The following is a 12,787-nucleotide window of genomic DNA, read 5'->3' on the forward strand; positions in this document are numbered from 1 at the left end:
CAATGAATTAGAACATCACTATGCATTCAAGAAGAAAAATAATGTCCTTATTTATTTACTAGTGAGCCAAAGAAAATTAGTTGTCAGCCAAGTAAATCCTATCAAGAAAGCTACTACGGCAACAACTAACTGTGTTACAGGTGTAACAGTTATTATAGTAAACAAAAACTGAATGGAAATTCAAAATAAGCAGTGAAAAATATTGTTATTAAACTGAAACTAAATGAAAACTGATAAAAATGAATGTAAAACATTTCAGTTTTAGTTTTATAGCTTCAGTATTCCACTACCAAAAAAAGGAGACGTCATGGATTTCCGTTAACTCTCGTAACATTGAACCACAGAAGAGAAATTAAATTAAATAAAAGCTAGTTTAAAATTCCAAACTACTGTAACCTTAGTTTATACCAAATCCAAAAATTAGCCTGCAGAAATAAACACAGTACAATGAAGGGAATTGAATTAAGAAATTGTACTACTCATTTATTTCTTAATTTGTGTCACACACACTCACGCACAAGCACACACACACACACACACACACACACACACACACACACACACACACACACACACACATTTTGTATTTCTATGCAATTAATATTTAGTTTATGATTTTGCATTTAATAATGGATTCAATTATAAATTAATTAAAATGTAGTGTAATGATTTTGTCCTCCATACACCTCTCCATTATTATTTCTATCTCAAAATAAAGTAAAACAAATACATGTAATATTGCATGTATTTGCCTAAATGTTCCGATTCATAAAATTGATAGTTTTCTTTTTATCTGTGACTGTTTCATCCCTGTTACTGTATTATAATAATTACCAAGATTGTTCTTGTTTAAAAGTGTTTGAATGTGTGTGTGACGTCCCAACAGTATAAAATGATGGACCAACCACCAAATCTAAAGAAGGTAAATGTGTTGGCAGGGGCCATTGGGAATGAACAAATGTAAGAAGATTGTCCTGTTAAAATTAATTTGGGATGCAGAAAATACACTCAAGTGGCCAACAGAGATACGTTCTCTGAAGGTTATTTAAAGCTTTAAATAACCTTCAGGGAACCTTGAGGCAACATTCTCTGACTGTCACATGTTTGTTCGGTCACTCCTCTCGATTCATTGACGGCACAAACATATGAATGTGCATAGTGAAGCCTAGTGGTAGCACTGGTAACATTACAAGCAAACACAGATTTTGAAGTAATTGATATTGTTACTGAATTGTATAAACAGTTCATCATTATGAAAAAGAAATAAAGGTCTAAATAAATAAAAACACTTCCTTCTGGTTATTGTCATTATTATTTTTTTTACATTACAGGAAGTGAAGGAGTCATTGGTCTCGCTCTTGGGGGCGTGGTTGGCCGAGTGTGTTCTTTACCCACAACACTTATCTGCTGCTCCTTGCTAGTTAAACGACGTTAGCTTTTCTGCCTACTGTGCCTTGTTGCGAACCCATACACTTGGTATGCATACTAGCTGAATGGGTGAACCGGATAAGGCAGATATTTAGCGTAACGTTGGTAGCTATCTGTTAACTTTCCATTCGCTGTAGCTTGTTTTGCAGATTAGCACAAAGCTCTCTAGCTGTGCGGCTAATGTTAGTTTTTAGCATTGCGGCGCGGGTAGCTAGCTAACTGTTAGCCGGAAGAATCATCTGACGTAGCTAAATAACGAGGACTTTTGTTGTATCTTACTTGAAGATAATACTAGTGCAGCACAGCTAAATTACCAGAACAATTAGCGGTCACACTGGATGACTAAGTTTTAACGATGGCGTTAACCGTGGACGTCCCTGCTGACGAGTGGCCCTGAGAAATGATTCCGCTGGATGAGTTAGCAACAATGTCCTGTAAATCCACCAAAGTGGCACCGAGTGTTGATTTCGACCACAGTTGCTCCGACAGCGTGGAATATTTGACGCTCAATTTCGGCCCATTTGAGACTGTCCATCGCTGGAGAAGACTCCCTCCGTGTGATGAGTTTGTTGGTGCAAGGTAATATGTTGACAGATGAGGAGGTACAGCTTTATCTGACTCTACCGGCTTAATCTTCAGGTTTACAGCCTTTTAATCACCATGAACTTGATTTTCTCGGTTTAGGCGCAGTAAGCACACTGTTGTGGCATACAGGGATGCCATTTACGTGTTTGGGGGAGACAATGGGTGAGTGGTACTGGGCAGTGACTGACATTCTAACTTTATAATTATTGTCCACCAAATCAAAAGCATTTACATGTTGTGTCATCTAAAAGGAAGAATATGCTGAACGACTTGCTCCGTTTTGACGTGAAGGACTGCTCATGGTGCCGGTAAGATTGCATCAATGCACTATTCCATCTTAATTAGCAGTTAAAGAATTACATCCGGTGAGATATCATGTATTGCCCTTTGTATGATGTTTATTACAGAGCCTTCACTACTGGAACTCCACCTGCTCCCAGATATCACCATTCAGCCGTTGTCTATGGCAGCAGCATGTTTGTTTTTGGTAACTTCTGTTTAAGCTTGTGTTCCTCATAATTTTGATTTATGCTACCTATTTTAAACTAAGGTGATGGTGATCCTTTCATGCTTGGCTTAATCTTTTACAGGGGGCTACACCGGAGACATCTACTCAAACTCAAACCTAAAAAACAAAAATGACCTTTTTGAGTACAAATTTGCAACAGGGCAGTGGACTGAATGGAAAGTGGAGGGGAGGTAATGTGTGTCTTTAAGATGTTTAAGTTGTGTTTCTAGGATAGATTTATATTTTCTCACAGCCAGTTCATGGTGGATTGTTTTGCAAATCTGGAATTTATTGCTGTCTTTTTTGGATTGTTTTTAAAGGGTGAAAATATCTTTGAGTTTTAGCAAAGGACACATTACCAGCAGCCCATTTTGTGTTTTCTCCCCATGTGTTTGTTTCCATAATTAAAGGTTATTATGAGTTGTCTTTGTTGAAAGATGACCTTTTTAACTTCAAATTACAGGGAATAGTCTCTTCTTACCCCTGGAATCATGACCTTTTTAGGATGAAGGCATAGCATCCATAAAAAATAATCAATTTAAACTTACCTATTCCTTTTCAATATGTTGGGTGTTTCTAGTGTGAGTCTGTTAAATGTAAAAGCTCAGCTAGTTGAACATCAGAATTCAGCCCCACTATCCTTGTCTCCGTTTCAGTTTGCCGGTAGCTAGGTCTGCACATGGGGCCACGGTCTATAGTGATAAACTTTGGATATTTGCTGGCTATGATGGAAATGCGAGGTATGTATTGACTTTTTTTTCTTTTGTCACAACTGACACATTATTTGCGTATAATGTTGACAGATATGTCCCCCTTGTGCAGGCTGAATGACATGTGGACCATCAGTCTGCAAGATCGAGAACATGCGTGTTGGGAGGAGGCCAGTAAAATACATTTCAATATACTATAACCAGACGAACATTGAGAAGAGAACACTCACCAGCGCTGCTGTGTGTGTAAACATCTCTTCCTCTGCCTTTGGTTCCATCAGATTGAGCAGAGTGGGGAGATTCCTCCATCTTGCTGCAACTTCCCTGTAGCTGTTTGCAGGGACAAGATGTTTGTGTTTTCTGGTCAGAGTGGAGCCAAGATCACCAACAACCTCTTCCAGTTTGAGTTCAAGGGCCACATGTGAGTACGCCGTTGCTTAAAACACAAATCAAGCACATTATTTACATGGCTACTTTTAGGTTTATTATTTTCTTTAATTATTTAAATGGGTTGACAAAGGACATTTTGTGATGACCTGATTATATCTGTCTTATAATATGACAGCTAGCAATGCATCATCATGGCTGTGTTGTAGATGTTGATATAAGCCTTTTACCCTTGCACAGTTAACCATATGCAGTGCATCCATTCATATGACTCACATTGCACACATAATTTGGGGGATATGAATCTAAGAAAGAAATGGCAGAGCAGATTCTGAAAACAAATCCAGTGTGGCAGGATTTACATTTTTATGATGTAAATTGAAGGGGGCAAAAGCAGTATCGGCTCAAGAAAATGGGCAGCCTGTATCGGTCATCGGCTGAGGCTGATGGGGAAAAAAATTGCTATCGGCATAGGCACTAAAAATCCATATCGGTCAATCCCTAATTCTCAGATGGACACGCATCCCAACTGAACACTTACTGCGGGGCTCCCCTCCACCTCCCCAGAGACGTTATGGCCACACTATGGTTGCCTTTGACCGCCAACTGTATGTATTTGGCGGTGCGGCCGACAACACTCTGCCCAATGAACTGCACTGCTACGATGTGGACTCCCAGAGCTGGGAGGTGATCCATCCCAGCATGGACAGTGAGGTATGAACCAAATGGATTTACAAAGAACTGGCAATAGACGATGGAAGTGGTTGAAGGTTATCTTAAATATGTGATGCTGAATTATAAAACAAGACCATGTTGGTCCGTACTTACCACCCCTACTGTACCATTCTGTTTTACATTACTGCAGCTGTTTAGTTGGATTAAATGTGTGTAAAAACTTAATTTTTTTATTCCTTTTTGAGTTTAGCTAGTCTTCAAGTAACATTGTAGGGGACAAACTGCTTTTTATTGTTAAAACCTATCTAGATAGCCTGGTGATTGTATGCTTATATTATGTCGAGCTAAAGCACGAGTACAGCAGCAGACTCTCTTCACGTTAGTATGGGAACTTCTTTAATGCCATCCTGGATGTGCAAGCTAACACATTTGTTATTGAGTATTTAACTACAAAAAGTAATGTTTTTGAACAGTCTCCTTGCACTTTAACTTCCCTTTCTCCATCAGATGCCCAGTGGGCGACTGTTCCATGCTGCTGCTGTGATTCAAGATGCCATGTACATCTTTGGAGGAACTGTGGACAACAATGTGCGCAGTGGGGAGATGTACCGATTCCAGGTTAGTGTCAACCAAAACCATTGTTAATATTAACAAGCACCTGCATCATTTGGACACTGTGGTCAAAAGCTTTCCCTGTCTAAAGAAAATGTCATGGAGTATGTGTACTTAAACTGTCAAGCTTGTTTGGACAGTAGTTTTCATAGTTATGGATTTCCTCCCAGTTTTCCTGCTACCCAAAGTGTACACTCCATGAGGACTACGGCAAACTGTGGGAGAATCGTCAGTTCTGTGATGTGGAGTTTATTCTGGGCGAGGTGGGTTTGTATTACCGAAAGGCTAAGCCCGCGCTGATTTGAAATTGCAAGGTGACATTCACATTATCTGACTAAAAGGGTTGACAATTCTGTTTGACTCCTTGTTGTGTTGTTTACAGCGGGAGGAGAAAGTCTTGGGGCATATTGCCATAGTGACTGCAAGATGTCAGTGGCTGCGGAAGAAAATCCTGCAGGCTTGGGATAGGCAGCGACAGGTCAGACACGCAGCAAGTACACTTTGTTTCCTCTGAACAAGGGAAGACCGTCAGTGTTGGCAGATGATATTTATTTACACATTTGATAATCGCGCAGATGCATTTATAGTTCATTTTACTCAACTATCACATGTCAGTGTGATAGTTGAGTTAAATTATGCTAGCTACTTAATGATTATCAAATTCCCAGGGGATCTCTACTCTATCACAATACTAATATTGTATTGATTGTCACATGGTTAAGTTATACATAAGTAATCAGCTGTCTCTGTGTGCAGAAGACTAAACAAGACAGCTGCGAGGAAAGTGACGAAGGGGCAGCTGGAGGTCCGAGGGATATCCCAGTAAGCCACAGGCCGATGCTAGAGGTATCCATCAGGGAAGCGGAGGCCCAGCCTTTTGAAGTTTTAATGCAGTTCCTCTACACGGACAAGATCCAGTACCCACGCAGAGGTACCTCTCTCCTCATGGTTGCCCTCTCACTCTTTAGATTCCAACTGCAGTAATCCCCAAGAGAGAAAAACTGATAATTCTTCCTTTCTTTGTTTGTTTCCAAAGGTCATGTCCAGGATGTTCTTCTAATTATGGATGTATACAAACTGGCCCTTAGTTTTCAGCTTTCCCGCCTTGAGCAGCTGTGTGTCCAGTACATTGAGGCTTCTGTCGACCTGCAGAACGTTCTCAGTGTTTGTGAAAATGCCAATAAGCTGCAACTGGACCAGCTCAAGGTATGTCTGGTGTCATTTCTACTGCCCTCCAGTGGTTTAAGTTCATATTGTTTTCAGATCAAAACATGTTCATCAAAGTCATGTACTCTTACACTAACCATTTTTCTCTTCCTTTAGGAGCACTGCCTTAATTTTGTGGTGAAGGAGTCCCACTTCAACCAGGTGATCATGACAAAAGAATTTGAACGTCTGTCCACCCCACTGATTGTGGAGATTGTGCGACGAAAGCAGCAACCTCCTCTCCGGTTGTATTCAGACCAGCCTGTAGACATCGGGACCTCCCTGGTCCAGGACATGAAGACGTACCTGGAGGGAGGCGGCTTTGAGTTCTGCGACATTGTCCTGCTGTTAGACGGACAGCCACGGCCTGCTCATAAAGCCATACTGGCAGCCCGATCCAGGTAGGGACAACGCAGGTTTCGTGATCCGCTTCATGTACGTGCCGCAGCTAGAGCAAGTTGTCAGACCCTTGGCGTTTTGTACATTTTTTGTCTGTGGGAAACACAAATTTTAGCTCTACAATCGAATATGCTTCAACAAACCTTACAGCTGCACCGACTATCAAAAAGAGAGAGAAAAACACATCACAAGCAGGTTTAACTTTCAAAGACAACAATTTGCCATGTCCATTTGAAGGTATTTTCATAAATGTGTTAGACCTTTGCTGTCATTTATGTTTGTGGTGTGATCCAATGTTTAATAATTATGTTTTGTTTTTTGTTTTTTTTATGTTTTACGCTAGACTTTATTGTATGTATGTTTCACTATAAATGTTTTTTTTTATAAATATTTTTTGTTGAAAAAATAGAAGTTAGAAAGTAAAAAAAATGTATTTTGCATCATGTGCAAATGTTTTAGACCTCATTTTTTTCTTATCATTGCAGTTAATTTAAGTTGAGTGATTTGTCTGACACTTTTTAACATTTATGTTTTTACTCCTCAGTTACTTTGAGGCGATGTTCCGCTCCTTCATGCCCGTGGACGGTCAGGTTAATATCTCCATCGGTGAGATGGTTCCAAGTAAGCAGGCCTTTGAGTCAATGCTGCGTTATATCTACTATGGCGACGTTAACATGCCTCCAGAGGATTCCCTGTATCCTTCTCCAATTTAGACTGCTTTATTTTCATTCACCGGATTAAGTCTTTCCTAGGCAGAGTCCACCATAATGACAACACTAAAACATCGTAACATTTTTTCTTTACAATTTAAATGAAAATAAATTATGAAGGACACCACATCCTTTGAAATGCAAACTCGTGGAGTCAAGGTGGGATGAGAAAGTCGTAACCACAACGACTGAGTGTGATAAGTCAGTGAAGGAAAACACGCACAAACAAATACTGCTTTTATTTCTTCTCTTCTGCTGAGCCCTAACTTATTGTGGAAAAATGTATTGAGTTTTATTTTTACAGAAAAGTTGAGGAATTTATTACAGTCAATACCTGCAAGTGGCACACTTCATTCAGCCATTGGAGTCACCTCTTGCACAAGATACTGTTCACAGAACAACACATTTATTAATATACGTTTTGTAGTTCTCTTCTAGCATCAAAACTGTCTTCCTGTCCAGTATTTATTCACATAAAGGCTCTGTGCAAAGTTAAAATCACAAGTTGTTTTTTTTTACTGGAATGTTATCACTTTCTTAACCTGTGATGATCAGCTATCTGTTCGCTGCGCCATATTACTACGGGTTTTCAAACAACAGACTGCAGGCTTACTGCAAGCAGAATCTGGAGATGAATGTCACTGTGGAAAATGTCTTGCAGGTATTTGTTTTGCCCGGGCTGGGGGGGGGGGGGGAAGTGACCTATTTTGATAATGTTGTCCCATACTTGAAGGCATTTTCTTATACAGAGTGAATCATTAACTAACTCATTTCTCCCTCAATACTTCAGATTCTGGAGGCAGCTGATAAAACCCAGGCTCTGGACATGAAGAAGCACTGCCTGCACATTATTGTCCACCAGTTCATTAAGGTGGGTGGGCTTGTATCCGGAGCCCTGGGGGTTTGCTGCCCAATCACTGCAGCTGAGCTAACCCTGTAGGCTTGTCTTCTTTGTGGGAGACTGACACGGTTGGCCTCAAAGTGGATCCCCCTTCATCTTCTACATAGAGAGGAGACTGTTTACAGCCCGGCCGGCTGAACAAGCACATCATCACATAACAATGAGGGTCATAGTGCCACTCTGAATATTGTTTGTTATTCAAACAAACAGCGAAGCACTCAATTCTCACCCTGCTCCACTGCAGTGTTGGCTATCTTAATGTTTTTGCTTCTTTCTGTTTATCTTTTTGTGCATGAGCAATCAAGTGCTGCTTAGTCCTCATTTCACTCTGAACTCATTGTCTTGTCTTGATTTATGGCTCATTTTTTCCCCCCCATGTTTTGCTCTCCTCCCCTCCCAAAGGTATCCAAGCTCCCCAACCTGCGGTCTCTCAGCCAGCTGCTGCTGTTGGACATCATTGAGTCTCTAGCTACACACATATCAGACAAACAGTGTGCTGAGATGGGCTCAGACATTTAAGAGGACGCCAAGAGCCGGGCTCTTTTCTCCTCTCACAGAAGCCATACATCTCTGCTCCACCTACTTCTAGTCATTCCCTCGTTCCCAACGTGCAGTTCTTTTCTTTATGTTGGCCCTTGCATGTAGAAGGCAAACGGTAGGAGGCTTTCATCCACACAGTATCAAATTGTTTTCACTCTGGATCTCAATGAGGATTGAATTAATGGAAGAAACCGGATTCTAGCTCACTTACAATTGTTAAATCGTCTATAATGCCCTTTGTTTGTGATTTATTTATTTTATAAGGTTTTATTCTGCTCAGTATTGCTGCTGCATTTTTTAAAATACATGAAGATATGCAGTGGAATGTAATAACTCCTACTTGTGACACTATAGACGGTTCAAGTGTGGCCATCAGCTGTTATCTCCTCAGATACATTCTAAGTCATCTAAATGCAACTTGATTAAAGTATACCATTACATGGATTATTTAGCTATAAAACTGTATTCATCACTTGCAGTATTCTCAGCTCTTACTCAGTTAACAAGCCTGGATTAAATGTAAGGAATCAAAATCATATGAAAATAATTAGAATGTATGTCCGTCTTAAAGCTCTTTGTTTTTGTTTAATGTTATGGTCTCTGGTACACGTGTTTGTATCACCTCTTATCATTACTTACAGACAAGCTCTCTCTATCCATACAATATAGTAATGTGTATTTAGTGACATTAGTATGCTGTTATTAAATATTAACCCACTACGGGTTTAATGTATTTAAAGCCTTAATAAATCTTATACAAAATGAGTTGTTTCATACTGAGTCTCTGTGCCCCTGTGTACTCTGTACCTGTAAAATACAGAGCCAGTGGAGGCTGAACTTGATACCCACTCAAAAGTCTTGTTTTCTTGATTCTAATATCCCCTTTGCTGTCTGTTATGTAATGTTATGTCTTTGCACAACCATCCTTTGGTAGTTATCAAAAGTAAAGTTTGCTCAAAGTTTCCTATAGAATCTCAGTATTCATATAAAATGATGCTTTGACCTACACGCCTAAATCTTCTGGAACCTCTGACCTAACTTACCTTTAAGATGCCTTAAGTTATACGCTCACCCAAACAAAGAGCAAAGACATGATGAACTACATTGTATCTTAGGATATACAGTTACTGGCCCCAGTGGCTTACGTTTAATCTAAATGCCATGGCCGACTCTACTCCACAGCTGTGTGCTATGTTAAAAGCTTGGATAAAACCAATGTCTAAAAGTAAGCAAGTAGCAAGCAGTATACATATGTTTTAAAAAATCAAACGGATGCAGTTTCTCCCAAAGTCTCACAGTAGAGTATTCACAAATATTTCTTTCTGAAATTCTTTCACAGATCTTTGCCATAAAGTAAAGCCATTGCAACCTATACATAATGTGAAAAAGCTGAAGGGTAATCCTTGACCTTTCATCAAGTTAGCCACATCCTTCAGGGGTTTCAGTTTCCACAGATCTATGGATGATAAGGTCAGACAAAGCTTGGTTTGAGAGGGCGAATGCCTTTGGCCTCTGCAAGGTTTTTGCACTTTTGATTGTGATTAACTCAAGAAAGCTAAATCAAAGTTGAATAGGTTAATTCCATTGAATTCCATGAGTCAATCAGGCCAGAAAGATGGTCAGGCCAACCTTAAACATTTAAACTACATTAAGTATCATTTGAATAAAATAGCGAAAAGGTTGCATTTTGTAAATGATTGGGGGTTTAGATCATTTTATTTTGAAGTTCTATAGTAAATTTTGCTCAGGGGATTGAGAAATAAACGTTGACCTAAATTCTGAGTCGGTAGATAGAATTTTCTCTTAGCTAACAGTTGTACTGCGAGATCTGTAAGGTCCCTCAGTGGAATTCACAGTGTTGGACTCTTTTGGACTCCGTTGTAAGTACCCTTCCAGTGAGCACAAAGTGCTATTCATAGTCCAGATACTTGAGACATTTGGCAAATTGAAAGCTAAACCTTTGATTTTCTTAAAGTGTAAATGCTCTCTATTAATAATGCCATGCTTTAGTAACGTCAGTAAAACAACTTATTTGAAATAATCACTTCAAAAGATGGACTGAATTTTACACAAACAGGCCACTATAGTAATTCCTGGAGTAGCTTTTCATTCTATTTTCTTTTTTAACCTCCAATGCCCAGCTTGCTCAAGTTTCATTCATTTAAGTTCACTAACGCGCACACAGCCCAGACTCCTGCTGGACATATTTGGTTTCATCTAAAAACAGACTTCATTGTTCACTGCAATGATATTGAACACTAACAGTATGTCTGTTGTCGTGCCACAGTCCCAGATTATCTCCCATTTGTCAGGTGCATTTTATTAAGGAGGCTGAATAAGTGGGCTGGCCCCCGTTGGTTCTGTTAGCAGGTGGGGCGGATCTCCCAGATCTGTTACACAGACCTGCACACTTGAGCAAGAATCACAGCACAGTGTGTATGTGCAGAGGATGAAGATGGTTTTTCTAACAACTAAAATGATGCAAAGGACTGCACTTTTTGTGACGTTTGGGGGTTTAGTCACTTCTCTGATCACCACCTTCCTTCCACTGTGGAAGACAATGAATTCTGACCTGAACGAGGTAGAGAACTGGTTCTCTGGACTTTGGCACACCTGCCTCTACACCGAGGAGGTGGGAGTTCAGTGTAAGGCCTACGAGTCCATCATGGGGCTGCCTTTGGACCTGCAGATCTCCAGGGTGCTCATGTCAGTGTCTATTGCCACTGGAGGGTTAGCTCTGCTGGCTACCTTCCCCGGACTGGAGGGGGTTGAGATGTGTGTGGGGCAGCCTGGCCTAAAGAGACGTCTCCTCATCCTCGGCGGGGTACTGTCCTGGGTGTCGGGACTCACTACCCTGGCTCCCGTCTCTCTTGTGGCCTACACAACTGTGGTGGACTTCTGGGATGATGGTTTTCCTGATGTGATGCCACGCTGGGAGTATGGAGAGGCAATGTTCTCTGGATGGTTTGGAGGTTTGGCTCTGGTCATCGGAGGCACTCTCTTCTTTGTAGCTGTGTGCATGGGGGACTACGACCAGAGGCCACCAAGTGTGCCAAACAGCCCGCAGGCAAAGCACAGGACAAAGCACTACCTGAAGACAGAGGTTTTATAGATCACATATGCACATTCATATACTTCATATGGAGGTCTGTCCGCCTGTAGAGAGATGAATTAATGACATTACTAGTTAAATACTTAAATACTACAGTAGCTCTATTTGTATGACAAAGACAGGATTACAATTTCTGACTAAAGTGACATTAAAGCTACATGCGTTTATTTGTTAATTTCTAAATCAAATTGCAGACTACATATTTTCTGAAATCTCTGTTTCTGGTTAACTATGAGATTGTCTTCCGGTTTTGACAACTATTAAAGTAATGTGACATAAGAAACTGCAGTAGTTGTTATTCCTTTGAAGTCTACAGAGTCTGGAAAAATGTATATATTCTTTCGTATATTCTGTACATAAAAACCTTTCTTTAAAATGCAATTAATAATAATAACTCAAAAATAACCTGTTCAATTTGAGTTAAAGCTAGCTGTGGTGTCATGTTAATGTATTTCATACCAGTTAAGTCTGATTATCAGACCACTGACTACCAAATTGATGGACTTTCAATTTAAGAACTGACACTCCAGTCTGTAGTACATCAGTAATGCTCAAAAAACAGTCTTCAGGTGAGAATACTACAGATTTTCCACATATAGGCTGCATGTAGACCCATAGCCTATATGATTAGATACTGTATGTGAACATATACTTGTGATTTAGAGTTACATTTGTAATGATTTCTTTCTGTTAATTTTAGAGGTACATTACGTTTGAATATTTAAATCTGGTTAAACATTCATCACTGTAGCTTTTAGCCCTTGTATGGTATTTGGGTCTAACTCACCCATTTCAAACTTTTACAAGAAGAAAAATGGTGCAAGTTACATTTTTTTCTACCTGAAAATCGATGGCCTTACCCCATTTTTTATGATAGACATGTATTCCTGACTCAATTCAGAAAATTATTCTGGATACGACCACTTTTTCCAAGATAAGATCACATAGGGTCCCAAAAGTGAAGACAATGCAAGGGTTAAGAGATGAATAGGCACCTGAGCAATAGTGGAACAA

At 39.9% G+C, this 12,787-nt stretch overlaps 2 protein-coding genes across 4 annotated transcripts; both read left to right on the top strand.

The window, feature by feature from the left end:
• Positions 1–1,376: 1,376 nt before the first annotated feature.
• On the top strand, positions 1,377–9,426 carry lztr1 (leucine-zipper-like transcription regulator 1). 3 transcript variants are annotated; one of them, XM_034872781.1, is made up of 19 exons: positions 1,377–2,007; positions 2,113–2,175; positions 2,265–2,321; positions 2,421–2,500; positions 2,604–2,712; positions 3,178–3,261; positions 3,344–3,401; positions 3,513–3,652; positions 4,131–4,332; positions 4,801–4,911; positions 5,076–5,168; positions 5,288–5,383; positions 5,665–5,836; positions 5,942–6,111; positions 6,229–6,512; positions 7,055–7,204; positions 7,776–7,881; positions 8,011–8,091; positions 8,524–9,426. In XM_034872781.1, exons 1-19 carry the CDS (start codon positions 1,829–1,831, stop codon positions 8,638–8,640), a joined length of 2,352 nt encoding a protein of 783 aa, XP_034728672.1. In that variant the 5' UTR covers positions 1,377–1,828; the 3' UTR covers positions 8,641–9,426. The 3 variants fall into 3 exon arrangements, with proteins under 3 accessions (XP_034728672.1, XP_034728673.1, XP_034728671.1); XM_034872780.1 differs by having other exon boundaries at positions 1,379–2,007; positions 5,662–5,836; XM_034872782.1 differs by lacking the exons at positions 7,055–7,204; positions 7,776–7,881 and having other exon boundaries at positions 1,378–2,007; positions 5,662–5,836.
• A 1,629-nt stretch (positions 9,427–11,055) lies between these two features.
• On the top strand, positions 11,056–12,096 carry si:dkey-98f17.3 (uncharacterized protein LOC793143 homolog). The gene has a single exon (XM_034872793.1). It carries the CDS (start codon positions 11,111–11,113, stop codon positions 11,771–11,773), a length of 663 nt encoding a protein of 220 aa, XP_034728684.1. The 5' UTR covers positions 11,056–11,110; the 3' UTR covers positions 11,774–12,096.
• Positions 12,097–12,787: the final 691 nt, after the last annotated feature.

Source organism: Etheostoma cragini, chromosome 5 (assembly GCF_013103735.1).
Source record: "Etheostoma cragini isolate CJK2018 chromosome 5, CSU_Ecrag_1.0, whole genome shotgun sequence".
Lineage (NCBI taxonomy): Eukaryota > Metazoa > Chordata > Actinopteri > Perciformes > Percidae > Etheostoma > Etheostoma cragini.

Excerpts from the sequence above, each read along its gene's own strand:
- si:dkey-98f17.3 (XM_034872793.1), top strand. The coding sequence starts at position 11,111 with ATGAAGATGGTTTTTCTAACAACTAAAATGATGCAAAGGACTGCACTT.
- lztr1 (XM_034872780.1), top strand. The coding sequence starts at position 1,829 with ATGATTCCGCTGGATGAGTTAGCAACAATGTCCTGTAAATCCACCAAA. Across the intron at positions 5,384-5,661 it reads CTTGGGATAGGCAGCGACAG|AAGACTAAACAAGACAGCTG; the intron begins GTCAGACACGCA and ends CTCTGTGTGCAG. Across the intron at positions 7,882-8,010 it reads CTGTGGAAAATGTCTTGCAG|ATTCTGGAGGCAGCTGATAA; the intron begins GTATTTGTTTTG and ends TCAATACTTCAG.